The 25,701-nt window shown below is 39.3% G+C and overlaps 5 protein-coding genes across 7 annotated transcripts; 4 read left to right on the forward strand and 1 right to left on the reverse strand.

The window, feature by feature from the left end:
• The first annotated feature begins 599 nt into the window (after nucleotides 1-599).
• Nucleotides 600-2,515, forward strand: LOC121743057 (pentatricopeptide repeat-containing protein At4g21065). The gene has a single exon (XM_042136240.1). It carries the CDS (start codon nucleotides 650-652, stop codon nucleotides 2,432-2,434), a length of 1,785 nt encoding a protein of 594 aa, XP_041992174.1. The 5' UTR covers nucleotides 600-649; the 3' UTR covers nucleotides 2,435-2,515.
• On the reverse strand, nucleotides 2,453-5,913 carry LOC121743066 (vesicle-associated membrane protein 727-like). 2 transcript variants are annotated; one of them, XM_042136260.1, is made up of 6 exons: nucleotides 5,783-5,913; nucleotides 5,102-5,334; nucleotides 4,814-5,015; nucleotides 4,598-4,718; nucleotides 2,904-2,966; nucleotides 2,453-2,819 (listed from the first exon to the last, which is right to left on the reverse strand). In XM_042136260.1, exons 2-6 carry the CDS (start codon nucleotides 5,289-5,291, stop codon nucleotides 2,691-2,693), a joined length of 705 nt encoding a protein of 234 aa, XP_041992194.1. In that variant the 5' UTR covers nucleotides 5,292-5,334; nucleotides 5,783-5,913; the 3' UTR covers nucleotides 2,453-2,690. The 2 variants fall into 2 exon arrangements, with proteins under 2 accessions (XP_041992194.1, XP_041992185.1); XM_042136251.1 differs by having other exon boundaries at nucleotides 5,635-5,898.
• Nucleotides 5,914-12,223: 6,310 nt separating this feature from the next.
• On the forward strand, nucleotides 12,224-16,594 carry LOC121796143 (glyoxylate/hydroxypyruvate reductase HPR3-like). Of its 2 annotated transcripts, none has more exons than XM_042194898.1 (6): nucleotides 12,224-12,784; nucleotides 12,986-13,962; nucleotides 14,076-14,162; nucleotides 15,029-15,572; nucleotides 15,644-15,869; nucleotides 15,985-16,594. In XM_042194898.1, exons 1-2 carry the CDS (start codon nucleotides 12,284-12,286, stop codon nucleotides 13,502-13,504), a joined length of 1,020 nt encoding a protein of 339 aa, XP_042050832.1. In that variant the 5' UTR covers nucleotides 12,224-12,283; the 3' UTR covers nucleotides 13,505-13,962; nucleotides 14,076-14,162; nucleotides 15,029-15,572; nucleotides 15,644-15,869; nucleotides 15,985-16,594. The 2 variants fall into 2 exon arrangements, with proteins under 2 accessions (XP_042050832.1, XP_042050840.1); XM_042194906.1 differs by having other exon boundaries at nucleotides 14,076-14,137.
• LOC121798038 lies at nucleotides 15,081-15,901 on the forward strand. Its single transcript, XM_042196895.1, has 2 exons — nucleotides 15,081-15,572; nucleotides 15,644-15,901. The coding sequence occupies exons 1-2, from the start codon at nucleotides 15,081-15,083 to the stop codon at nucleotides 15,899-15,901; spliced, it is 750 nt and encodes a 249-aa protein (XP_042052829.1).
• A 6,656-nt stretch (nucleotides 16,595-23,250) lies between the features above and the next one.
• LOC121798123 lies at nucleotides 23,251-24,132 on the forward strand. The gene has a single exon (XM_042197008.1). It carries the CDS (start codon nucleotides 23,251-23,253, stop codon nucleotides 24,130-24,132), a length of 882 nt encoding a protein of 293 aa, XP_042052942.1.
• The last annotated feature ends 1,569 nt before the right edge of the window (nucleotides 24,133-25,701 follow it).

Genomic DNA, 25,701 nt, shown 5'->3' on the forward strand with positions numbered 1-25,701 from the left:
TGGAAAATTTATTTTAGGATATTCAAATACAATAGTAAAACTAAATACCATGTTTACGCTGGAAGGCTCAAGTCGAAGCACATATAGAGCTGCAAGTCTAAAGAAAATTACTAACTCCATCATAAATTCATAATCCAAACCCATCAATCTAATTAAGTTGACAAAATGAATATTAGAGATTAATCATACTTTTTTGCCAAATAATATGAATAATTAAATTTGATAAAAACTCAACAATTAGCCGGTGAAAGTTGACAAAAAAACTTAGATGAAGTAAGTGTATTACTTTGTTAACTGTTAATAACGACATTGTCGTGCCTATTATTGATATTTTATATTTTAATCTCCAACGTTTTAAGTCATGTCGCAATATATTTTGTACTCCTACTAGTATTCCATAGCATATTAAGTAGTACTACCATTTAATTAATTAATTTATTTGTACGTATCAAAATTGGTAGTAGCTTATTAAGTAGCGCGGTCAATTTAATTTGAGTATACTGTCAACACAAATATTGAAGCAGTAATTAATGAAATTAACGACAATAACAGTCTTCCTAATTTCTTAATATGCAAATAAAGCTAGAAATAGTAAAACTTTAGGTGTTTTTATTACGTATTTAATTTAATTTAATTTCATCACTTGCCAATGCAACCGGAGCAACGACTCTCGCCGGAATTCGCATCCAGGCAGACGTACATTCTGAAGAAATGCATCGCGCTTTTGTACTCGTGCGCCACCTCCCTCCCCAAATTGAAGCAGCTCCACGCCTTCTCCGTCCGTCACGGCGTTCCCCTCTCCGACCCCGACATGGGGAAACACCTCATCTTCAAGCTCGTCTCTCTTTCGGCGCCAATGAACTACGCCCGCCAGGTGTTCGACAAAATTCCTCACCCAAATATATTCACTTGGGGCACAATGATCAGAGGTTACGCTGAGAGCGACGATCCATCCCCTGCTCTCGAGATGTACCGCCGACTTCGCAGGAGCTCTGCGCAGCCCGACACCCATACTTACCCCTTTCTTCTCAAAGCCGTCGCCAAGCTGGCCGTGCTGAGAGAGGGGGAGAAGGTGCATTGCGCCGCGTTGAAAGATGGGTTTTCTTCGCTGATGTTTGTTCAAAACGCCTTACTGCATTTCTACGGCGCCTGTGGCCGGGCGGAGAGCGCCCTCGAGGTGTTCGATAAAATGCCGGTTAGAGATCTTGTGGCTTGGAATTCTATGATCAATATGTACGCTGCAAACGGTATGCCAAACGAGGCGTTGACGCTTTACGGAAGAATGGGATTGGACAATGCCAAACCAGATGGTTTCACTTTAGTTAGCTTGCTCACTGCTTGCTCTGATCTAGGTGCATTGGCCTTAGGCAGGAGGGCTCATGTTTATATGATGAAGGTGGGCTTGGATAAGAATCTGCACGCTGTAAACGCTCTCGTGGTTCACTATACCAAATGTGGCAACATTACGGAGGCGAAGCAGGTCTTTCATGAGATGGAGGAAAGGAGCGTTGTGTCATGGACTTCATTGATTGTAGGGTTGGCTGTCAATGGATTCGGTGAGGAAGCACTTGAGCTCTTCAGGGAGATGGAGCAACGAAGATTGGTCCCGACTGAGATTACCTTCGTGGGCGTGCTATATGCTTGCAGCCATTGCGGAATGGTGGATCAAGGGTCTGCATATTTTGACAAGATGTCGAAAGAATATGGCATTGTGCCAAAAATCGAACACTATGGATGCATGGTTGATCTCATGGGCAGAGCAGGCTTAGTGCAGAAGGCATATGACTACATACTCAACATGCCTATACAACCCAATGCTGTGATCTGGAGGACTTTGCTCGGGGCGTGCTCGTTGAGTGGGAAACATCTAGAGATAGGGGAGATTGCGAGAGATCAGCTAAGAAAGCTGGATCCCAAACACTGTGGAGACTATGTGCTTCTCTCTAATCTCTACGCAGCTGAAAAGAGATGGTCGGATGTTCACAACGTGAGGCGAGCAATGATGAAAGAGGGGATCAAGAAAGTGCCGGGGCACAGCCTAGTTGAGCTCGGCAATCGGGTGCATGAGTTTGTGATGGGAGATGTATCTCATGCTCAAACGGAGGCTATATACGCAATGCTCTCTGAGATGACGAGGTTGCTGAGACTGGAGGGCTACGCGCCTCGCACATCGAGCGTGCTTGCTGACATAGAGGAGGAGGAGAAGGAGACTGCACTTACTTATCATAGTGAGAAGATTGCAATTGCGTTTGTGCTTATAAATACGCCGCCGAGGACTCCAATTAGGATCACGAAGAACTTGAGGGTGTGTGGGGATTGCCACCTTGCGATAAAACTGTTGTCCAAGATTTTTGAGAGGGATATTGTTGTGAGGGATGTTAGTCGGTTTCATCATTTCAGAGACGGAGCTTGTTCTTGTAAAGATTATTGGTAGGTTTAATGGTGGATAATGTTTGGGGACTGGTCTTCTGATTTGGATTTTTGAATGGCAGATTATTGGAAGATGTTTCAAGGAGATGAAGTTTACATTTTACAAAAATAACAATGATCTCCACAGTAAAATACAACTGACCAAATGCCAGGGTGTGAGCAAAGTAAACAACAGCTACTAGACTAAGAGTTTTTGTACATTGAGATGAAATAAAGCCAGAAAAAAACGTGACGTGTTTCAGTGCCAAGGTTTCCAAATCTCAACGAAACATAAGCCAGAGAAGGCAGAGAAGAACAATTACGACTCCTGCAATCATCGCCTTCATGCGGATATTTTGCAGCCACATTTGCCGACGCAACTGCCTCCCTTGCCTTTGGAAGCTGTCAGCCTGAATAACAATTCTGTAAACATATCAACAGGAAACAGAAGCTCATAATTTTCTACATAAAATGGGATTGAAGAGAGTTCACACCTGGAACTGAAGGTTATCAGTTTTATCCACTAATAATTCAATTTTTTCACCACGATCCAAAACCTGAGTGAAAACAAAAGATGCAAATGTTGGTGCTCCATCAATAGTTTTAAATAAGCGTACATAGAGAAAAAATAGTATATGGTATCTGATAGAAAAGATAAGAGAAACATGATAAAGAAATCAGTCTTAACATCTTCCACACTCCACTTACACTCAAAATATTACTGAACCCTTTTTTTCTAAAGCGAAGGAGACTCTGACCAGCAATGAAAACAAAAACAATACACTCGGAGATGTTAGGTACCAGGAAATGGTCGAATAAGAACTTATTAAATATTTTTGCTTTCACTTGATGATATTATAGGTGGCTAGGTGCTCAATAGCATGCTGAATGGGCGGCATTGCCCATCTCCTCTAAAGTCCAATATCGCCCCATGTTTTCCCACAGTTTCAGGCTACGATTCCCAGCATCTTCTTCCAAACCACTATCTCCTGCTACCAGTAGGCTCTTTACTTGTCACGGCATCATTTGGCATGAGACGAAAGTCGCGAAATTTTACATTGCAAGAAATGTAAAATAAAAGACTAGACGGCCAGATAGAGAGCAAGAGAGGTCAGGTTAGAAATTTCACCTGGTAGCACTATTAACACATTTAAATTTACTTATAAAATGTACTCACCAAGCTGGAAATGCACTCAGAAGAATGTTATGATGTCGTAGGATGATAGACATAACAAAATTCTGCTACTAGGATTTTTTTAAATGGCAGACCTAACTTCAACAGAAAGAATCTCAATAAATAACACAAGCTTTTGGAAAGACGGTTACAGTGAATATATTGCCGTCAATGGACCCCAATCAATATCATAAGGCAGCGACAGAGGAGTGACAAGGAGACAAAACGGTAAACTAAGTTCCACAAATTCTACGAGTACTCACATGCACACAACCATGTACTTATCTACGCTTCTAATAATCAGGAAAAAAGAACAGCGAAACCTGACTATTGCTCATTGACTATAAGTAAAAAGCCTATAACTATGTTTATTTAAATTGAAATAACTAAAGAATCATTCCTATTCTGAAGGAGATTAAATGCTCAATAACATGCAAATTTATCATGTGCAGTATGTCTATGCATACGACCATGTCTTGTGTTTGTGAGAGAGGGAGAATAAACAACGCAAGAAGAGCATCCTTTAGTTGGGCCAACTCAGCCAATCTAGGAATACCTATTCACTGTCTACGAGTGATAAGATATTATGACTATCGACGACTCAAAAAGTGTTTTATCAATTTTTGGATGAACATTTTACCTATTTGATTTCATCTGCAAGTGATCTTGGATAGACAGGCTTTGTGTCCTTGGACTTATAGCATGCTCTCTGTGTATTTAGGTGCGTTCCCATGTGTATCAGGGAGTGGGGGCGGGGGGATAAAAGCAATGTCTTATGGGCATATAAACAAATTTTGCAATTTGGATTTCATTGAATCATGAGAAGATACTGGTATAGCATGACTACAACTCCATTAACTAAAGCATCAACTACCTGAATCATATACTACATCTCAGTAACTTCCTCTAAACAGATTCAATAGAAAGTTGTACTAAAGAAAACATTAGCATATTTACTGCTCAATGTATCAGAATTTAAAATTTTCCTCAAGAGAGGAACAGACTGAAATGTACCTTCTCGATGTTGTCCATCATTATCCCTTTGACCTCTGTTATTTGAGACTTCAGTTTGGACAGCTTGTTCATTTCCTCTGGATGATTCATACAATACTGCATGTGCTCCTTGAGCTGTGGTCTGGCAGGGAAAACAAAAAAAGGAAATGAGTTCCAGAATTATGTTAGGATAAGTTCATATATGTCCCCAAGATACAACAAAAGACATATACACACCCAAATTCTCGATCAAGATTGTATGCGATGCTAAACCGGTCTTCAAACAACAGGTCATCTTCATCTTCATCATCAGCTAAAGGGTGTGGATCATCACTCTTGATGCTAGCGCCATAGCGCTGCTTGAAGTCATCCTTCACTCTCTCCAAAAATACGAAAGGTATGCTTCTTCCCATCGATTCATCTGCAACAACTAGAAAAACTGCACGCCAAAACAAAACATAGCAGCAGAATGTAATTTGAGCAGTAAAGTGCACAAGCTAAGCATACAAATAAAAACGCACATACCAAATCCACTATCGAGAAGGAAATTGAAAGTGTGACCATCACACGAGTACGTGTACTTGCTGCTGTTAGAAGGAAGCTTTTGCAAGCACTGAACGGCAATTGTGCTGAAGTTTCCAGAGTAAGGAGTGTGCTCTGCTAGCACGACAGTCCCTTTGGCAACGAAGCTATAAATCAAACCCTTCGGAACCATTATTCAATCTCTAATAGATCCACAATTAAACGCCCGCTTTAGCCTAAAAACGTTGAACAGAAACAATCAGCACAAATCCAAACCCATAACTCCCAAAGTCCGATATACAGGAAATGAATACGGTCCATAAAGCAAATCAGCTCTCGCATAGAAATGATAAATTCAACAATCAGCCATCAAAAGTAATGAACAAAGTTGAATTGAAAACTGTACTGAGTGACGATTATCAAACCATGCTACACCAGATCATATGATTAACCGAACAAAGAGAAAAAAAAACCTAACACACTAAGCAGAAATGTCGAATAATACAATGCATACGAAAAAATTAGAGGATGCCTACCACCAAATAGAACAAACAGGCACTGAATTAGACAAAAAGTAACAAAAAAAAGCGAGCAAATTAGCTCATCCCGTCGGCGGATAATACGAATTTCGATCTATCGCATAGAAGTGTTGCAGAAGTAGATTTTTAATGGAGGTTTGATTACGTTGGCGTGAAGCAAATTGAGAAACTCGCCAAAAGAGTGGAAAGAAGAGTAGTAAATTAATTTCCCCTACTTTTTAGATCAGCGCCTCTACTTATTTTGTTTGTTTCTGAAATTCGCTCTTGTCCCTCAACTGGCGTCGCCCACCTCGGTTTATTTCGTCATTTACGTTTTTTTATACTTTGATACACATTGACGTTAGACTTAGATTGAACTCATAGAAGGTCATAACTTTTCGCCTTATAACAGCAGAGACCCCTAACATTTAAAAATCTCATCTCAGGTATCTAATAAATTATATAATCACAAACCGGGTTTTTTCGGACCATAGCACCCTAAGGAAGACAGAAATAAAATAAAAAATGTTTTATTCTTGTATTTCCCTGATAAGCATGTTCTCGTTTTGGCACACTCTCTATCTTCTTGCGACCTGAATTTCTTGATTTCTGGTAAAATTTTATATTTTATATTGATTCTGTCTGCTTTACCAGCTTTACCATACATGATACCGTCATGGCAAATATATTAAATTCATAAAATGTTATTTTGTCTATTTAAATAATGTGATCGAAGTGTAGTAGTTCAAAATTTAATTGATGGTGATATTCTTCTCAAACTGTTTTGATGATTTGATGTTTTAACATTGAAGAATTTTCGGCCACCATGTGACTATCAATTTCACTTTGATTAGTATTACTTTTATTTATAGGTCAGAAGTCTAATATGGGGTATTTGACATAGTATAATCTATAGATGGACATTAATCACATTTAATTTAATACCACTATGTAAAATGAACTTGTCTAACGTAAACTTCAGTTTTATGTGACAATTTTGCATGTGATTGTGATTTGTTTGTGTATTTATAATGCGATCATTTTCATAAATGAATGTTGGTCCATGTAGCACAATCATATTATTAAAATGGGCAAAAATATATATTATCGAATCAATATTACATTTTTTTTTACTATTAACACGCGTTTAATAAGACATAATTAACGAATCAAAGATTTTGTTCTCTTTTTACTAAATAATAATTGCTCCATAATGAGGAAAATAGGGATTCGAGATGCATGTTTAAATATTACTCCTACTAGTTTATCTCTATATTTTCTCTCCAAATAAAGATAAACATACATAAATTACTGGTACATAATCGACCAATTTTATTTAACCATTTATATTATTTCCTTGTTAGTTACTCCTATTATATTTCTAAATATATTATAAAAATTGGTTTTATTTAATTTAATCTATAGATGGACATTAATCACATTTAATTTAATACTACTATGTAAAATGAACTTGTCTAACGTAAACTTTCAATCTGTACAATGAACTCGTCTAACGTAGTAATATTTAAATTGTTGGATGTATAAAAATTTAAAAAGTAACGCAACTGGATTATTATACATGTGTATATTTTCTAAAATATAGTAAAATCCATATAGTGTCTCAAATAGCTTAAAAGTCAAAAGTGTATTTAATTATTTATTGAGGAATACAATCTAGTCAAATATGTACAGCCTTGAGTTGACAACGGTACAGACTTGTGCAGAGTATGCCTGCAGAAATGCAGGTTTGGTAGGTAAAGAGACTAAACTGCCCTTCAGCCAATTTGGGCATTTTCATCCGGAAAATGGCAAAAAACACAAGGTTTGTGATTATATATTTTGTTAGATACCTATGATGGGATTTTTAAATGTTATGGGTCTCTGCTGTTACAAGGTGAAAAGTTAGGGATCTTTTGTGCATGTCACTCTAGACTTAATATCAATGTTTTAAAAATAAGACCGATAAGTAAACCGATGAAACTATCGGTTCACGGTTTAATTGATCGAACCGGTTGGATCACTTCTTGAGCCGGAATACTATCGCATATACTATATAGATATTAAAATTTAATTAAATATTAAATATAATTATATATAAAGTACTTCATCCGTTCCACAATAAGAGTCACATTTTATCATTTTAGTCGGGTCCCACAGAAAGAGTCACGCTTCATTTTTACCATAAATGGTAAGTAAGTCTCACATTCCACTAACTCACTTCACTCACATTTTATTATAGAATCAATATAAAAAGTGGGTCTCAAATTCCACTAAGACTTCTAACTCACTATTTTTTACATTTCTTAAAATTTGTATCCACAATAAGAGTGACTCCTATCGTGGGACGGAGGGAGTAGTATTAAAGTCAATTAATTAGTTTACAGGAGTAGGAATATATAACTAATGATTTAGTATTAGTTAATGGAGCTAAATATTACCAATTCAAATAATATTTTTTGTAAGTGTAATTAAATAAAATTATCAAACTTACAATATTAAAAACGTTTTGGAACCTATTTTATACATATAAGGGGGCATTGAATTTAGTTTTTTCATTAAATGTTTTAATTATCGCATAAAATTTTCATTGTATGTATTAATATTTTAAATAGAGTTAAAATTATAAAAAATGACCATTTACTTATATATCAAATCCGTGTGTTACTTTCAAAAACTAGCTGTTAGCATAAGTGGCATGGCATTTAAGAAAAATATTAAATATTTTATTTTTATTTAAAAAAAAGGAAATGATTCAATTTTGTTGAGATATTCCAAAAAGAATTACAACTCAATTTAGTTATTAGTGGATATATAATCAAAAGTCCTTCATATATGATTATACCATAGAGCTATGGACTAATGATGCTAATAAAATTGTCCAAAAATAGTTAAAAGGGTAAAAGTGTCCAAGAATGATGCAAAAAGTCCTTCCTATATGATTATACCATATGGCTATGGAGTAATGATGCTAATAAAATTATCCACTCATCTATGAACTAAATTTATTGTAATTTTATTAGAAACATAAAAATTTGTTACTCACAATATATAAAGTCTTAATTCCCGAGGAAATTAAAACCGCTCCATATTAAACCCAACATGAATGATGCACTTTTTATTAACACTAAATAAACCTGCAAGTATACATAGTATATATAGTATAGCTAAAGGTCAGTACCAGATATCGAACACAGGGAAAACAAACACAAATTGGCTATCATTTACTAAGCTTCTTTCACTATTTGGAAAACCGAAAGTTTTGAAGATTTTGAAAACTAAAAACAACTTGAAAGCAATAAAACAACTAATTGCGAATAATTAAAGAGGTAAAAATATGAGAGATAAGAGAATTCCAGGGATGTGCGTTCACAATTATGGTTATACAAATTCCAACTACAATACCCTAGCACAGTTTATACTTCGATAGAACGAGTCACATAAGTTTTGCCCATGCGGCACAAGCGTAGATTACTAACACTAGGGTTGTCAATCCTAGATCCGTAACTCCTAAAAGCTCCTAACACCCTTGAAAAGTCCCCACTCTCAATTAACACTGCCGTTTTAAGGGAAGCTAATTGTAGTGTCGACTATGTGGATCTAACTCGCCAACCTCCTCTCACAATTATGTAGCATGTTATATTAAATCATCACCGAATGTGTCATTCAAACGTGAAGTAAGTATTATAGAACAACTTAGGAAAGGAACGAAATAAAAACAAAACAGATATTAAATAACAAAACGGAATTGTATAACCAAAGTCGTTGCTAACACATCCCTAGAATCCTATGAATTTAGTTACACATAATTGAATAAGCTAAAAACATAGAATGAAGGGAAAACAAAGTGAACATAAGAACTAAAGTAATAAAACCCAAAGGTTGAATCCTTGTAGCCTTGATCTTTTTTTTAAAGGAGGATTGGCGATGGTTCCCCATCTACCCCCCGAAGTGACTCGGACCCCCGACGTAACGGTCGGAGGTGAAGCGTCTTACCACCGAGCTGCGCTTCGTTGTCGGGATGGGAAGGAACGAGTCAGCCAACCTTTCTCCAAGCACGGGTCCAGACCAGTTAACCTATCAACCCAATCAAGGGGACGTCGTTAACCTATCTCCCCCAGCGCCTGGGTCCAGGCCAGGACTCAAGAACCCCCCAGGGGAAATTAATCCCCAAGATGTGCCTCCCAGGGGTCGAACTCGTGACCTCTAGGATGACGCGGTATCCTTGTCTCCCTCCTCAACCACTTGAGCTAAGGGGCTTGGATCCTTGTAGCCTTGATCTTCTCTTGATTCCTTCTTCAACCTCGTGCACAATGAAGAACTCTCTCAATTTTATGCTCTAGAATTACAAGGCAAAAAGAAGATACTAACGAAGAGGTTTGAGAGGATATTTATAGGGGAAAAATCGAGCAACATGAAATAAGGAATAAGGTGGCTAAGTTTGGTAAATCTTGGGGAAAAAGTAGGTCAAATTCGTGGGCTGCATTTTCGCAGCGGGCCGCTGCACCTTGGCCAGCGGTCGCTGCACAATGATCCGTAGCCTCCGCCTCTTGGATAGTGGTCGCTACACTGTGTTGCAGCGGTCGCTGTGAATATTCCAGTAGCGTCGGAAACTCTTCGAGCGGTCGCTGCGCACTCCCCAGCTGTCGCTTGGCGTGTTCTTCGTTTCAGTACAACTTTCTCCGGAGCGGACAGCTACTGGCTCAACGTTCGTTGGGTCACAGCAGTCGTTGTGCATTGTGCAGCGGACCGCTGGGAATCTTGAAAGCTCTAGATTTCCAACTTCGACTTTTTGCTGTCTTTTAAGGCTCAAATATGCATAAATCTCACAAAACACGTCAAAATACCAAAATAGAGAAAATATACAAAATATGGACATGAATTATGATTTTGACATTAAAAATGGACCAAATAAAGACCTTAAAACTGTGCAAAATCCGAGCGTATCAATGAACCCAACAAAAGATGTACTATTAAGATTTTTCGAGACTCACAAGGCAGGAAGTGACAGGAACCCTAGCCCATAAACTCGGCTGTATAATGAAGAAAATATGCTACTACTACTATATATAGAGAGAGAAATAAATTAAAATTAAATTGAAGAATTCGTATTTGAGTTAAAAACAAATAAAATGATGTTGTTTATAGAAATAAGGAATTGTTTCTGAATTATTTCTTTTGTTTTAAAAAACAATTAGTAATACAGAAATAAAAAATGTGATACACGAGGCTGTTGGCCCCACCGAGCGTCTTTAATTCAATACCCTAGCTACCCATCTGAATACCCACCGATTACTTAATCGCATTTTATTAGGAAACTATCGGATGCTATGCATCGTGGACATTTGATAGCGCTATAATTATAGATACTAGTAGGCAATTAGGTATAAATAAATAACCTCCTAAACCCATATACAATGACCTCCCTTGTGCCTGAAACAAATACTACTCCTTACCTAGACCAAGACACAATATTTCTCGATCCTCTCTTTTTTGCGTATCAAATCAAATAATGAAATTAATTAGGTTTGCCGTTTCAAATAATGAAATAAATAGTACTACAATCTCATAACAAAAAAAAGAAAGATTAAAAAAATATGAACATACTTTTCCAAGTTTGAACCACATGTGTACTGGTAAGACCATCCACAATGGCGCCTAGCGCACCGCCTAGCCGAGCCCCGGCGCTAGGCGGTCCGCTAGGCGAACCATTGTAACCGCCGAGCCGGTTTCCGGAAGAAAAATCGCCTAGCGTTAGGCGATGTGTGGGCGCTGGACGATCCGCTCGGCGCCATTGTAGGCTCCGGATCGCCGAGCGCATAGCCCAGCGGATTTTTTAATTTTTTTTATTTAATTTTTTTTATGAAACTTATTCTTGGTTGTTTCTATTTTATAGAGACATCCGTGAATGTTTTATGTTCCACTTTCGATGTGGGACAAACTCATTCTTGGTTGTTTCTCTTTAATAGAGACACCCTTGAATGTTTTATGTTCCACTTTCGATGTGGGACAAACTCATTCTTGGTTGTTTCTCTTTTATAGAGACATCCTTAAATGTTTTATATTCCACTTTCGATGTGGGACAAACTCATTCTTGGTTGTTTCTATTTTATAGAGATATCCTTGAATGTTTTATGTTCCACTTTCGATGTGGGACAAACTCATTCTTGGTTGTTTCTCTTTTATAGAGACATCCTTGAATGTTTTATATTCCACTTTCGATGTGGGACAAACTCATTAATGAGAATGTTGTAATGTTATTTTAATTTTAATGAAGTGTGTTTTTTAATTAATGTAATTTTTAAAATTTTAATATTATTATTGAATTTTCCCGTATCTATGTAGTAAATTTAATTCCGTATTTTGTGTGATTGTTAATTATTTGTTTTATATAATTTTGAGTGATGTGGCTAGGCTTTGGCTGGGCTATTTGCTTGTTTTGATGATGTGGCAGTAGGATTTTTAGTGTTGATGATGTGACAGGAGTAGTTTGTGGCTAGGCTATGGCTGGGCTATTACTACTGTGGAAGGCCTAATATTAAATTTCACCGAAAATTGCATATATAAACAATAGAAAACGAGTAGTTGGGATGGCGAACAACTACAAAAAGCAAGGAAAACGCCACCATTCTTCCCTCAAACTGAAACCAAACCATTCCTCACACACAAAATGGGTCAAGAAATCAATCCCCAAACCAACGGCTTCCACCACCACCTAAACGGCGACGGCGACGGCGACCGCCCTGACCTCCTCGTCCTCCGCCCTGGCCTCCTCTTCAAGGTGTTCGAGCAGGAATTCCTCGCCAAATTCAACGTCCTCAAGGCCTTCGAATCCCCTCTCCCCCTCGACAAGTACCTCCGCGACCACACTCAGTCAGCGCGCGCCATCCTCTGCGAGGCCATCGTCACGCGGATCACGGCCGACCTCCTCCTCCAGCTCCCGGCGCTCCAGCTCGTCGTCGCCGACGGCACCGGCGTCAACCACATCGATCTCGCCGAGTGCCACCGCCGCGGCATCTCCGTCACCAACACCGGCGACGTCTTCTCCGAGGACACCGCCGACTACGGCGTCGGCCTGCTCATCGACGTCCTGCGCCGCATCAGCCGCGCCGACGCCTTCGTCCGCCGCGGCTCCTGGCCGCTCACCCCCGAGTTCCCTGTCGGTCGCAAGGTAGTTTATTTTGTTCTAACTTTTTTCAATTCAGTTTCTATTATATTTTGTAGTATTATTAAGTAATAAGTGGTGTCACTGTCATGTGGCGAGAAAGCGGCATTCAGGATCTTGTCGCTTCTCTGCTAAAAATAGGCGAGTAAATGTAATGACGTTAGTAATCAGAATTGAAATTGGAAGTTTGTATGTGAATAAATAAAGGTGCGAGGCAAAAGAGTTGGAATAGTAGGGTTGGGCAACATCGGCACCAAATTAGCAAAAAGGGTGGAGGCATTCGGGTGCAAAGTCTCATACAATTCAAGAACCAAGAAGCAATCGGCGGCCTACGATTTCTATCCTACGGTGGTGGACCTCGCATCGCAATCCGACATCTTAATAATTTGTTGCTCGCTCACCGAAAAGACACGTCATATCATAAACGAGGAGGTGCTAGGAGAGAAGGGCATCCTTATCAACATAGGGCGAGGCCCAATTGTTGATGAGGAGACACTGGTCAACTACTTGGTCGACGGCAAGATCGCCGGCGCAGCCATCGATGTCTACGAGAATGAGCCACGTGTCCCCTCCCAGCTCTTCCGGCTGGACAACCTGGTGTTGTCGCCTCATCGCGCCGCCTTCACCCAGGAAGCCTTCTTCGACGCCTTCAAGATTGTCATGGGGAATTTAGACGCCTTCTTCTCCAATACATCTTTGCTCACTCCCCTTAATACTAATGAATGATTCTTTTTTTTTTAAATAAATTAATTAATTATCAACACTGTATTTAATTTTTGGGATAAGTATACTGGATTTGGAAAGAAAGGGTTGTAATTGACGAAATTTCCTGTTTCATAATTAGTTCACAATACATGGTCAAGCTTGGCTTGTTGAAGCCTTGAAACTAGTACTAATATTATTGCTACTTTTATGGGGATCATTATTTTGGAGTTTTCATGTTTTATTTGAATTACATAAATATATTATTGCCGGTATTACTACAAATTTGATCACTATCGAGAATGCAAAGGCCTATTTTTTAGGGCTCGTCTGGTAGCCCTCATTTGCTGTGAAACCCAACTTCCATCACGCCTAATCCACCGTTTGGTACGCCTCACACCAATCGGCCGACCCGGAAAACAACAGTCGGGTTTCAGGCTTTCACATACTACTATCGGCGCATTTGAGTCAACTCTATCAAGGTGAGGGTGTGGTATTAGTTTTCGACTTCCGTCGATTAGGCTGAAAAGTTTACATTTGTACCAATTTGCCCTTTGAAGTCGTTAATTCCTTTTGTTTTGTGCACCGTTCGCAGCTGAAATTTGGTCGTCGGTGTGCGAATCGACATTCGCCGGTGTCGGACTCTTTTCAATTCCGGTTCGTTCGCATTACCTTTGTCTGGGTATGTCGATTTATCGAGTTTTGGGGTTCGATCTGTTGGCAGTGAATATGAATTTGGTGTTGATGTTTGAATTTGTGTTTGATTTGAACAAATTTGTCTCTGCATCTGTAGCTATAAAACTACCAAACGGTAGAATTGCATTGTTTTCAAGGTCGATCTGTAGGTTTATGTTTTGAATATGCAACTTGTGTCTGGTTGTGATGTTGCATTCTTTATGGATTTGTGCCAATTTTGCGAATTTGTCTTCGATCAGTCTGGGTTGCAGAGTTTATTTCGTCATGTATCCTCCATTAATTGAATCATTTTTTAGGATAGCTTTTTGAGCATCTACGAAAAGCTAGGACGTGCTTCTAAGTTGTCGTTCCGTGCTGCCGTATTAGTTCAAATTTGAGCTTTTGTGGATTGCAATCTGTTTGATTAAGATTAGAATATGTTATCGGTCTGGTTGTTTAAGATTTGAAATATGTTATTGCCGTATTTCCTTGCTTCTGTTCTTTGAGCAAAGTTTGTAAAATTGCATATGTTTTTTACTTTGTCTTGAATAATTGATTTGGTACGGCCTTAAAAAATGTCACTCAAATGAGAGGAGATCTTGTGCACCTACTCTAATTTATTTGTGTTTCTATGTTGTTGTTCCTAAGTAACCAACTAGTTCGAATTTGGAGGTGTGAATGGACTATTTCTGGATTGATTTCAGTGGTTGTTATTCGGTTATTTAAGATTACATCTATACTAACGTCCCTCGTTCCAGCAACCTAGTCTCTTTGTGATAGAGCTCTCTTTATTTGGTTCTTGTTGTAGTCGAGCATGCTCCTGATTGCATGGTATAAACCCTTGGATATTAACTCCTGATTGTCAATTTTCAGAATAGAAGACCCAAGGCAGAGAAAGCGAAAGGAGGTGGAGGCCGCGATAGTCATGATTGAGGACATTATCCGTGACCATCAACAGAACTACTTGACCATTTTAAATATGGTTAGCAGCTTGTTATACAATTCGAACAAAGCCCGAGATGAGGAAACACGGGGGTCTTACAGCATGTCAGAAAAAATTCCAGCTCAAGTCTCACATATGAACCGGCTTACTGGGGTGACTGACGTGGACTGCATCAACAATCTGCGTATGGACCGCAATGCATTTGGGCGCCTATGTCGCATTCTTCGTGATAGGTGTGGATTAGTTGATCAAAGGTATGTTCGCGTGGAGGAGCAGGTTGCAATGTTCCTTAGCACTCTGGCTCATCACACAAAAAATCGTGTTGTTGGGTTCCAATTTCTTCGGTCAAAACATACTGTGAGTCGCTACATCCATGAGGTTATGCGCGGGGTTATTCATCTGCACCGAACCCTATTCGTGCAACCGTCTCTGGTCGATGACAGTTGTGACAATCCAAGATGGAAATGGTTTAAGGTAAACAAATCGTTATCCAAACACCTGACTTCGTTGGCGTGTTTATGCTTATTAACTTGTACGTTTCACAGGGCTGCCTAGGTGCACTAGACGGGACGTACATTAATGTCCGTGTTAGTACAACAGATGCTCCTCGGTATAGGTCTAGGAAGGGTGAAATCGCAACGAACACACTAGCCGTGTGCGACAGGTTTATTCGGTTTGTGTACATTCTATCGGGATGGGAGGGGTCCGTTGCAGATTCAAGGGTTCTGAGGGATGCTGTTACTCAACCCAATGGTCTCAAAGTTCCTAAAGGTATAAACTTTGACTGGCATCGATTGGATTGAACTTGATTACATTTTAATTGGATTTAAGTGGCTTCGATTGTTTTATATACCTCAGATTGTAGCTAACTTGCATTTTGCATAAGGTTCGTACTATTTGTGTGACAATGGGATGCCAACAGCGAAGGTTTCCTAACACCTTTTAAAGGCGTGCGCTACCATCTCAAGGAATGGGGCCCTAACAATCAGAGACCAGCCTCACCCAAGTAAGTGTTCAACATGCGACATACAATGGCCCGTAATGTCATCGAGCGTGCGTTTGCAATTCTGAAGATGCGATGGGGTATATTGCGCAGCGCTAGTTTCTACCCAATCGAAACTCAAACCCGTCTGATTATGTGTTGCTTCCTCCTGCATAATTATGTTCGAGGGGAAATGGGTGTGGATCCGGTTGAAGTAGAACTAGATGCACTACACGGAGATGGAGACGGGTACCATGAGGGTGCGCAGTCAGAACCACCAGCTGAAGTCCAGTTTGTCGATACAATTGAAGCGTCACCCGGTTGGAATCAAAAGCGTGTTGATATGGCGAACTACATGTGGGAGAATTAGTAGGTGTTAGCTGAGTCCTTGTTGTTTAGTTGATCGAACCGTGATTTCAGTATACCGCAATATGCGGTATACCGCGATTTCGTTCTTATTGTGGAATGATTTAAGCTCAGTAGCTAGTGTTGAATGGTTAGATTTGTGTTCTTATTGTGGAATGATTTAATACATGAGATGGTTAGTGTTGAATGGTTAGATTTGTGTTCTTATTGTGGAATGATTTAATACATGAGATGAGAGTGATATTGACATTGATTAATTTCGTTCTTAAACACTATGGATAATCTAATTAAATGATACTTTCGTTATTTATTTATTTTTCTTTATTCTACCTCATTAGTTCCTTAAAAATAAAGATTTTATGGACTATGCTAGTTTTAATGTAAATTTAGTTAAGTATGAAAAAAAGAATAATAGTTTTAGATTTTTGGATGATAAAATGATACTTTTACATCATAAAACGATAGTTTGAGGGGACAAAATGATAGTTTCAAATGATAAAATGATACTTTTACATGATAAATTGATTGTTTGAGTTCTTTGGTTGGATAAAATGATACTTTTGCATCATAAAATGATAGTTTGAGGGAACAAAATGATAGTTTCAAATGATAAAATGATACTTTTGCATGATAAATTGATTGTTTGAGTTTTTTGGTTGGATAAAATGATACTTTTGCATCATAAAATGATAGTTTGAGGGAACAAAATGATAGTTTCAAATGATAAAATGATACTTTTGCATGATAAATTGATTGTTTGAGTTCTTTTGTTGGATAAAATGATACTTTTGCATCATAAAAAGATAGTTTGAGGGGACAAAATGATAGTTTCAAATGATAAAATGATATTTTTGTTTCATAATGATAGTTTTAGTTCTTTGGATGATAAAATGATACTTTTACATCATAAAATGATAGTTTGAGGGGATAAAATGATGTCGAAATGTTTCATTATTTGTTCACAACCTCAACATTCTTCTGCTCATCTGAAACAGAGTGTGCTTCCATCCATCAAAAACTCAGTTTCTAAACAATCAAGCCCTAACATATTAAAGCATATGCTTTTGTGAATAAAATTTTAAACCTGCACATTTTTTATGATTAACAGCAACTAACAAGATAGAAAAGCATTTTAAGTTGAAAGAGGGAAAACTCGACCAGCCCATAAGCTTTTTCAATTCAACTCTGATACTTTTATATCATAAAATGATAGTTTGATGGGATAAAATGATACTTTTGCCGTAGAATGATACTTTCAGACGATAGAATGATACTTTCAGCCGATAGAATGATAGGTATTTTTGGTGTATAAAATGACATTTTTGTTCAATAAAATGATACTTTTACCTTATAGAATGATAATCTAAGCGGATAAAATGACAGTTAGCTTATAAAAATGATAGTTTAGCAGGAGAAATTGCATATAAGCTGATAAAATGATACTTTAACGTGACAAAATGACATAAAACTGATAAAATGATACTTTTGCCCGATAGAATGATACTTTCAGCCTATAGAATGATACTTTCAGCCGATAGAATGATAGTTTTGCCGGGTAGAATGATAGGTATTTTTGGTGTATAAAATGACATTTTTGTTCAATAAAATGATACTTTTACCTTATAAAATGATAATCTAAGCGGATAAAATGACAGTTAGCTTATAAAAATGATAGTTTAGCTGGAGAAATTGCATATAAGCTGATAAAATGATACTTTAACGTGACAAAATGACATAAAACTGATAAAATGATACCTTTGCCCGATAGAATGATACTTTCAGCCTATAAAATGATAGTTTTGCCGGGTAGAATGATACTTTCAGCCGATAGAATGATAGGTATTTTTGGTATATAAAATGACATTTTTGTTTAATAAAATGATACTTTTACCTTATAAAATGATAATATAAGCGGATAAAATGACAGTTAGCTTATAAAAATGATAGTTTAGCTGGAGAAATTGCATATAAGCTGAAAAATGATACTTTAAAGTGACAAAATGACATAAAACTGATAAAATGATACTTTTGCCCGATAGAATGATACTTTCATCCGATAGAATGATACTTTCAGCCGATAGAATGATAGGTATTTTTGGTTTATAAAATGACATTTTTGTTTAATAAAATGATAATCTAAGCGGATAAAATGACAGTTAGCTTATAAAAATGATAGTTTAGCTGGAGAAATTGCATATAAAACCACAGGGAAGGAAAGATTATTTAACTCTAAGACATAGAAAACACATACTAAAAGATGATTTGATTTGAGGATTTTGATTTCAAAATTAAGCTAAAGCAATTACAAAAGATTAAACAAGAAAGGCGAATTAAGAGAAGAACGTGTTACTCCAAACATTCACGGATAAAACGATTTTTAGCCAAGCATAATCAAACTAGGAGCAATTGACAATGGAAGAAGAATCCTTTGATTCATGGAGTAAGTAAGCTTGAAGAATTAACAATTCATCAACACAAATCGGCACGTCTTCTTTTTCACTTCAAATCTCCCCCAAAGTCAACTTCTAATTTCCTCAATTTTTGTTCAATTTCCTTTCAATCCCAAATCAATTAAGTTTTTTTTCCCAAAGCTATAATGTAATCTAAAAAAAATGGAGTTTGAGGTGATTTTAGAATAAAGATTAGCGAACTAAGAATTTTGTGAGGTGATTTTGAGGTGATTTTGGTGGAAGAAATCTTGAGCCAAAGAAATAAATATTTCAGGCCTCACATGCATAAAGCAAACTAAATGTGAAAACTTTATACATATAAAGCTCAAATAAAGTAAAAGAACAAGTACAGATTGCAGAAAATTAATTGCAAAATTTAGTAGAAAGAATATGCCTAAGAACACATTAGCTAAAACCACTTCCTACGCAGCAAATGTCAAAACCCAATAGAGAATTCCAGGATTAAAAGTAAATTCTCATAGCAAAATCGTTCTGAGAAATCTAACATCAAGGGCTGTGAATGATATTTCATCATGCAAAAAAATGTTTTTTGGAACACAAAACAACTGATATTCATGAAGCTGTATAGGTAAAGTGGTCAAGCAACTATAAATCACAGCTTAACGCACTGTTATTTAAGAGCCCACAACATCATTAGATTACTTCTATCAAAATGAGGTACACTCATGCAAATGTATATATCAAAGTAAACGACAACTATTCTACCATCTACTAGTTGCCACCTAATACAGAGAAGTCCACATAACTACCGCTTAGACATCCACATAACTAGTACTTATGCATCTGGATTGAAATTATGTGTCTGCATCCCACACCGCTATATGCAAAATAAGTGGAATGTTGAACCAAAAAAACATCTCCATCCATGAAGCAGGACACGCCCAACCCTACATAGCAAGCTTCTCCTCCAGGATGTGGATAATGTAATCCGCCTTGTCGACGATGGAGAAGCCGCAGAATAAGTCCAGTCGTTCGGGTTCCTTAACAAGTATGTCGCATGCCATAAACTTCTGCTTCTTGGTGATTTCTGGGATTCCATCTAGCATTTTCGCGACTTCCACTCGCTTTGTACTCAGATCAAAGTCGTATCCGATGCGCATAGAGATAGTGTTGAGGCGGTCGCTGGTATTCTCATTCATCTTGGTCATCGCGTCCAACATCGACTCCATAACTTCTTCGACCTTGCGCTTGCGGAGTGCCTTCTTGGGAGCAGGTGGGCTTGGTATGCTTTTTGTGTCACTGTCAACAAAGGCATCAAACCCGTGCCCATCATAATTGAGCCCTTCATTGATCTGTTCCTCGGGGAAGAAGTCGTCGAGGTGGTAAGGACTCATAGTGGGTTGGGACTCATCAGCGATGGATGCGTCTGAGCCGTGGAGAACATCATCAGCTTCAGACACCTCATCCGCATGTCCACCCGATGCGCGATCCTTACCGAAGATCATTTTCCAGTCTTCGTAGAAGGGCCAAGCTTTGTGGCGCATATGTTTGGCGTGGCTGTCAGACTAGATAGCAGGTTTGATGTTAAAGGAAATGATCAATGTGAATGTGTCAAAGCTCACCATAAAATACCTTAACAATTTGAGCCCATTGGTCATCGTTACACTCAATTCTATGCCCACCGTCTGAGTTGAAGCCGATTCCACTACGGTTTAGGATATTGGACAACGAGTGATAGTCTCTCTTCCAAGTGGCGATCTTGGAGTTGATGTGCGGCGACACCCTCAACTCAGTGTTCGGGATCTCCCGTTTCAGCACGTTGTATATCATTTTAGAGTGCCCGGGCCGGAATCCGTTGTCCGCCTTCCAACCTCCCGCAACGATGTCGTGCAAAGCCATGATCATAACCTCTTCCTCTCGCTTCGACCAAGAACGCCGCGTACGTTCCGGCTTAACAACCCCAGACGGACCACCCGATGCTCCAACTACACCCACATCACATAACACAGAGTAACATCCACTCAACACAGACTCATACACTACAATTGACATATAAAGTCGATTCCATACCAGATTGACTCCCGTTGCACGTCACCTTCGCCTTTCCCTTCGACGCCATGGCTGTGACATTACGCATATAACATAATCAGTGCGACTAGTACGACTAACAAGACCAAGTAGTGAACACCATCGTATATATTTGTGTCGGAATACAACAAGAGGATAAGCAATCGCATGACCGAAATTTGTGCTCAATAGGCATCGAAGAATACGTATTCCATAGCAACATAAATACACATCAACAGATCAGTGAGCTATCACTAACCTTGTTTCAGCGGCTCAAAATGCTAGCCGGTTCGGGTATGCTCGATGAGGCGTTCTGCTTGCTGATGATACAATACTGGTAACTAACATCCAACATTTAAGTAACCTAGTTATGCTGCATAATGAAGTTTCGGAGTGATTTGGCGGGAATCAATCGTAATTTACCGCCTAATTTGGCTCCAAATTTTGGTGGATCGCCGCTAATTTACTTCCTCACGATGAGAGGGTAATTTAGTCACAATAGATTTTGTTTCCTTCACACCCTGCTTGAACCAAACATTATATATAAGCCCAATCAGCCTACATGGGCTGAACCAAACAATGTATAAGCCTACCAACCAATTTAGGAAAGCCCATTAACAATATAATCATGTTAAAATTTGTGGTGGCTACCAGACGCACCCTTAGTAGTAGTAGTAGTAGTAGTAGTAGTAGTAGTAGTAGTAGTAGTAGTAGTAGTAGTATTATATTAATAGTATACAGGGGCAGTCGGTGAAAAGTGGAAACAATCGATCACACACTATGATGTAGTTAGAAAATTTAATTAGAAAAGGATTGAAATTGGCGTTAGTTGGAAGCACGTGTGATGCGAATCCACAAGTCTCGCATCGTTTGATCAACCCCACTAAGGACATTCATCGACCAATGACAAGGGCAATGACAAAGAAGATGCAAGAAGCTTTAAGCACATTCATCTGTGGAATAAGCTCATCCGAAGAGAGAGCTCGAGTAGAGGACGACCGGAAGCTGAAAATGGTGCTCAAGGCCTCGTGGGAGGACGGAACGGAAGCGACGCTCGTCAAGACATGTCTTTTGGAGTCATCACCGCTTCAATGCGCGACGTTCGTATAATGGCCATAACTCTCTCATCCGGACTCCGATTGGGGCGTACAAGATACTCACGCGAAGCCCTTTAGAAGACGAAGATAGTGCTTTTGGAGGATTCCAGAGAAATCGCCCGACCGGGCAATTTTCAAGGGGAAAACGCCCGACCGGGCTTTCTGTCAGTTTTTGGTCGCGAATTCCAGAAAGTTCGCTCGACCGGGCGTGTTGCGCGACTTGCGTTTTTGGACTCTTTTTGTTTCTTTTATTTAGCACTTTTAGTCCCTTGTATAAATACCAATGTCTAGGGTTTTGTGGGGGGACTTTTGAACATTATTGAAGAACAAAGACTCCATTGGAGCACCCATCTTCATCATTGAAGATTTATCCAAAATCCCTTGTGGTTGCATTTAATCTATTGCCGGGCTTAGATTATTTGTTAAGGTATGCTTGCTAGTTCTTGTGTTGCTAGTTGGTGGAGCCATTAGGTTTTTGTTTGTGAAAGTAGTCATTGGGTTTTTCTTTCTTGAGCTTGAATCTAAATCATAACACTTATCATCTTCTTCTTCTTTTCCATCTTTTTATTGTCATATTTCTTATTTGGGTTATTGGATATTATTGCAAGAACAAATCCGGGCAACATATGTTTATTGAATCCTTAAGATTCACATTATTTGGTATCAAGAGCCATTGGTTCTTGTTCTTGTAAGTTTGAACCAAAAAAAAAACAAAAAAAAAAAGAAATTGTCAAAAAAAAAAAGTCATACTTCAAAATATATCCATGGGCTTTAGCTATAAATTGTTATATGTGTCATTGGGTATGTCAATGTGATTATTCCAAAGTTGTAGACCAAAATTACATCAATTGTTGGGTCTATTGTTGTTGATTGAATTTATGCACACAAAGTGTTTGTTGTTTTGTCCCTTTGGCCTAGCACCTTGCTTTCACTTACCTTGTGGCTTCTAAGACTAGTAATTACTTGTCTAGTTGTATACTTTGTTTGTGGATTGTGTTACCCTTGTGGATGAACATTCATTGAGAGCAAGTGAGGGAGCGTATCTCAGCCACCAAATTTCTAAGCCTTCCGAGTGACATTGGGTGTGAGTTTGGGGAAAGGGGATTTTACATTGTGGGAAGTGAGCTCCTCACTAAAACCTCCATTCTCGGGTGTGTGCGTTTTTTTTGTGTTACTGACAAGAGGGACTTGTCCCTAGCTTTGTGAAAATTATTTTGTAGGTACTCAAGATGGTGGAACCTAGAAATACAAACTCAAGGCACAACTCACCCGTAAGGGAAGTTGCTTCTTCTTCCGAGGGAACTACAAAGGATATGTTTTCCGCCATTATGAAGGAGTTACATGAGGTGCGAGGGAATATGAATGCAATGCAAGGAGATTTCACGGCACTTCATGAGGATGTTGCTATCCTAAGGGAACAAATAGAAAACAATTACTCATTACCATCTAGTCGTCATGGTGGAAGTAGGGGAGGACGAAGTTCTAGAAGGAGTGAGGCTACATACTCTAACCACCCAAGCGAACATCATTACTATGATATGGAGGGATGGCATGAGGGCGCATGGCAACATCATAATGGGAGAGGTGGAGGATATGGCGCCAATAGAGGCCATGGAAACAATCGAGGTGGGCACGAGAGGAGAGGAGACCGGTATGACGACCCGTCGAGGAATTTCAAACACACTATTCCGGAATTCCATGGGAAGTTTGAACCCGACACCTACCTAGAGTGGGAATCCCAAGTTGACAAGATATTCTCCTTACACAACTACTCCGAGGAGGATAAAATCAAACTCGTCCTAGCCGAATTCCGGGGGCACGCCAACACTTGGTGGACCGAACTTATGAGAAATAGGCGAGCCTCGAGAAAGGGGAAATTGAGGTCATGGGTCGAGTTGAACAATCTAATGAGGTCTACATTCGTACCTAAGTCTCATTACCACAAGTTAAGAGGAGAGTTGCAAGACTTGAGGCAAGGCAATAAAAGTGTCATGGACTATTACTACGAGTTGATAGCTCTAAAGGGAAAAGTGGGACATGAAGAGAGTGAAGAAGCTACCCAAGACCGCTTCATTCACGGCCTCAACGTACACTTGAAACATAAGGTCTAAATTGAAGCCATGAGGGGCTTGACCATGGACGAAGTCGTTGGTTTTGCCGAGACATTTGAGAGGCAAGGGAAAGAGAAGTCCGTGAGCAAGGGCAAGGTGACCACCCAACACACCTCGGCGGGAGCCGGCGGAAGTAGGTGGAGTGCACCCCTTAGGAAGGAAGGGGTAGGCCATGTGGCTAACCCCATCAATAAGACCCCATTGAAGGCATTACCGGCCCCACCACCGGCAAAGGGGGCGGAACAAGTGGTCGAAATGAGAGCCCAATGCTTCAAATGCAAAGGGTATGGTCACTATGCCCGGGAGTGCATAAATCAAAGGGTGATGGTGATAGGGCAAGATGGGAATATCTATAGTGAAGATGAAGAGGGGTCGGAGATTGGTGGAGACGAGGAGCTTTGCCCAAATACTAATATTGAGTTTTCAAGTGAGGAGGAATTGACCGAGAGAATGAACAACATGGTGGTCCTAAGGGTGCTAAACGTACAACCAAGGCAAGAGGAGCACAAGGAACAACGCTCTAACATCTTCCACATGAAGTGCAAGGTGTTGACCAAAACTTGCTTAGTAATCATCGATGGAGGGAGTTGCACCAACGTGATTAGTGACAAGCTAGTCCCCAAGTTGAAACTTCAAGAGTTGAAACATCCAAGCCCTTACCGGTTACAATGGTTGGGAGATAGTGGTGATCTCAAGGTCACTACACGAGTCAAGGTCCCAATGAGAGTGGGCGAGTTCGAGGAGGAAGTGCTTTGTGATGTCATTCCAATGTCCGCTTGCCACATACTACTTGGCCGACCTTGGGAATACGACAACAAGGTGACAAAGGATGGTTACACCAATGAGTACTCATTTGTCTCCCGCGGCAAAAGGATTCGATTGAAGCCTTTGACTCCTAATGAGATTTTTGAGGCCCATAAGCATTTGAGCAAGGAGCGTGAGAAGGAAAAAAGGCTTGTGAGAGATTGTGAGATAAAAAAGCCAAGTGAGTGTGGGGTTGGTGAGAGAAAGTCCAAAGAAAAAATGAGTGCTCCTCATTCCACTTCCGAGAGAAGAGAGTGTCTCTTAGCTACTAAATCCGAGCTTGGGTGGGCACTAAAAAACAAATCTCCTTTACTCCTTGCCATTCCAAGGCAAATTTGTGTGACTAACACTAACCATGAGGAAATTTCAAAAGCTATTCAAATTGTTTTGCAGGAATTTGAAGATGTGTTCCCGGAAGAGCTTCCCAATGAGCTACCACCCATTAGGGGAATTGAACATCAAATGGATTTCTTGCCCGGGGCGTCTCTACCAAATCGGCCCGCCTACAAGGCCAATCCGAATGAGACTAAGGAGTTACAAAGGCAAGTTGAGGGACTCCTTGCCAAAGGTTTAATCCGTGAATCTCTTTCTCCTTGTGCCGTGCCGGTCATACTTGTACCTAAGAAAGATAGTTCTTGGCGCATGTGTGTTGATTGTAGGGCCATTAATAAGATCACCATTAAGTATATGCATCCCATACCTAGGCTTGATGATATGCTTGAAGACTTGTGTGGCGCTACTTGTTTTTCTAAAATTGATCTTGCT

This window comes from Salvia splendens, chromosome 1 (genome assembly GCF_004379255.2).
Source record: "Salvia splendens isolate huo1 chromosome 1, SspV2, whole genome shotgun sequence".
Lineage (NCBI taxonomy): Eukaryota > Viridiplantae > Streptophyta > Magnoliopsida > Lamiales > Lamiaceae > Salvia > Salvia splendens.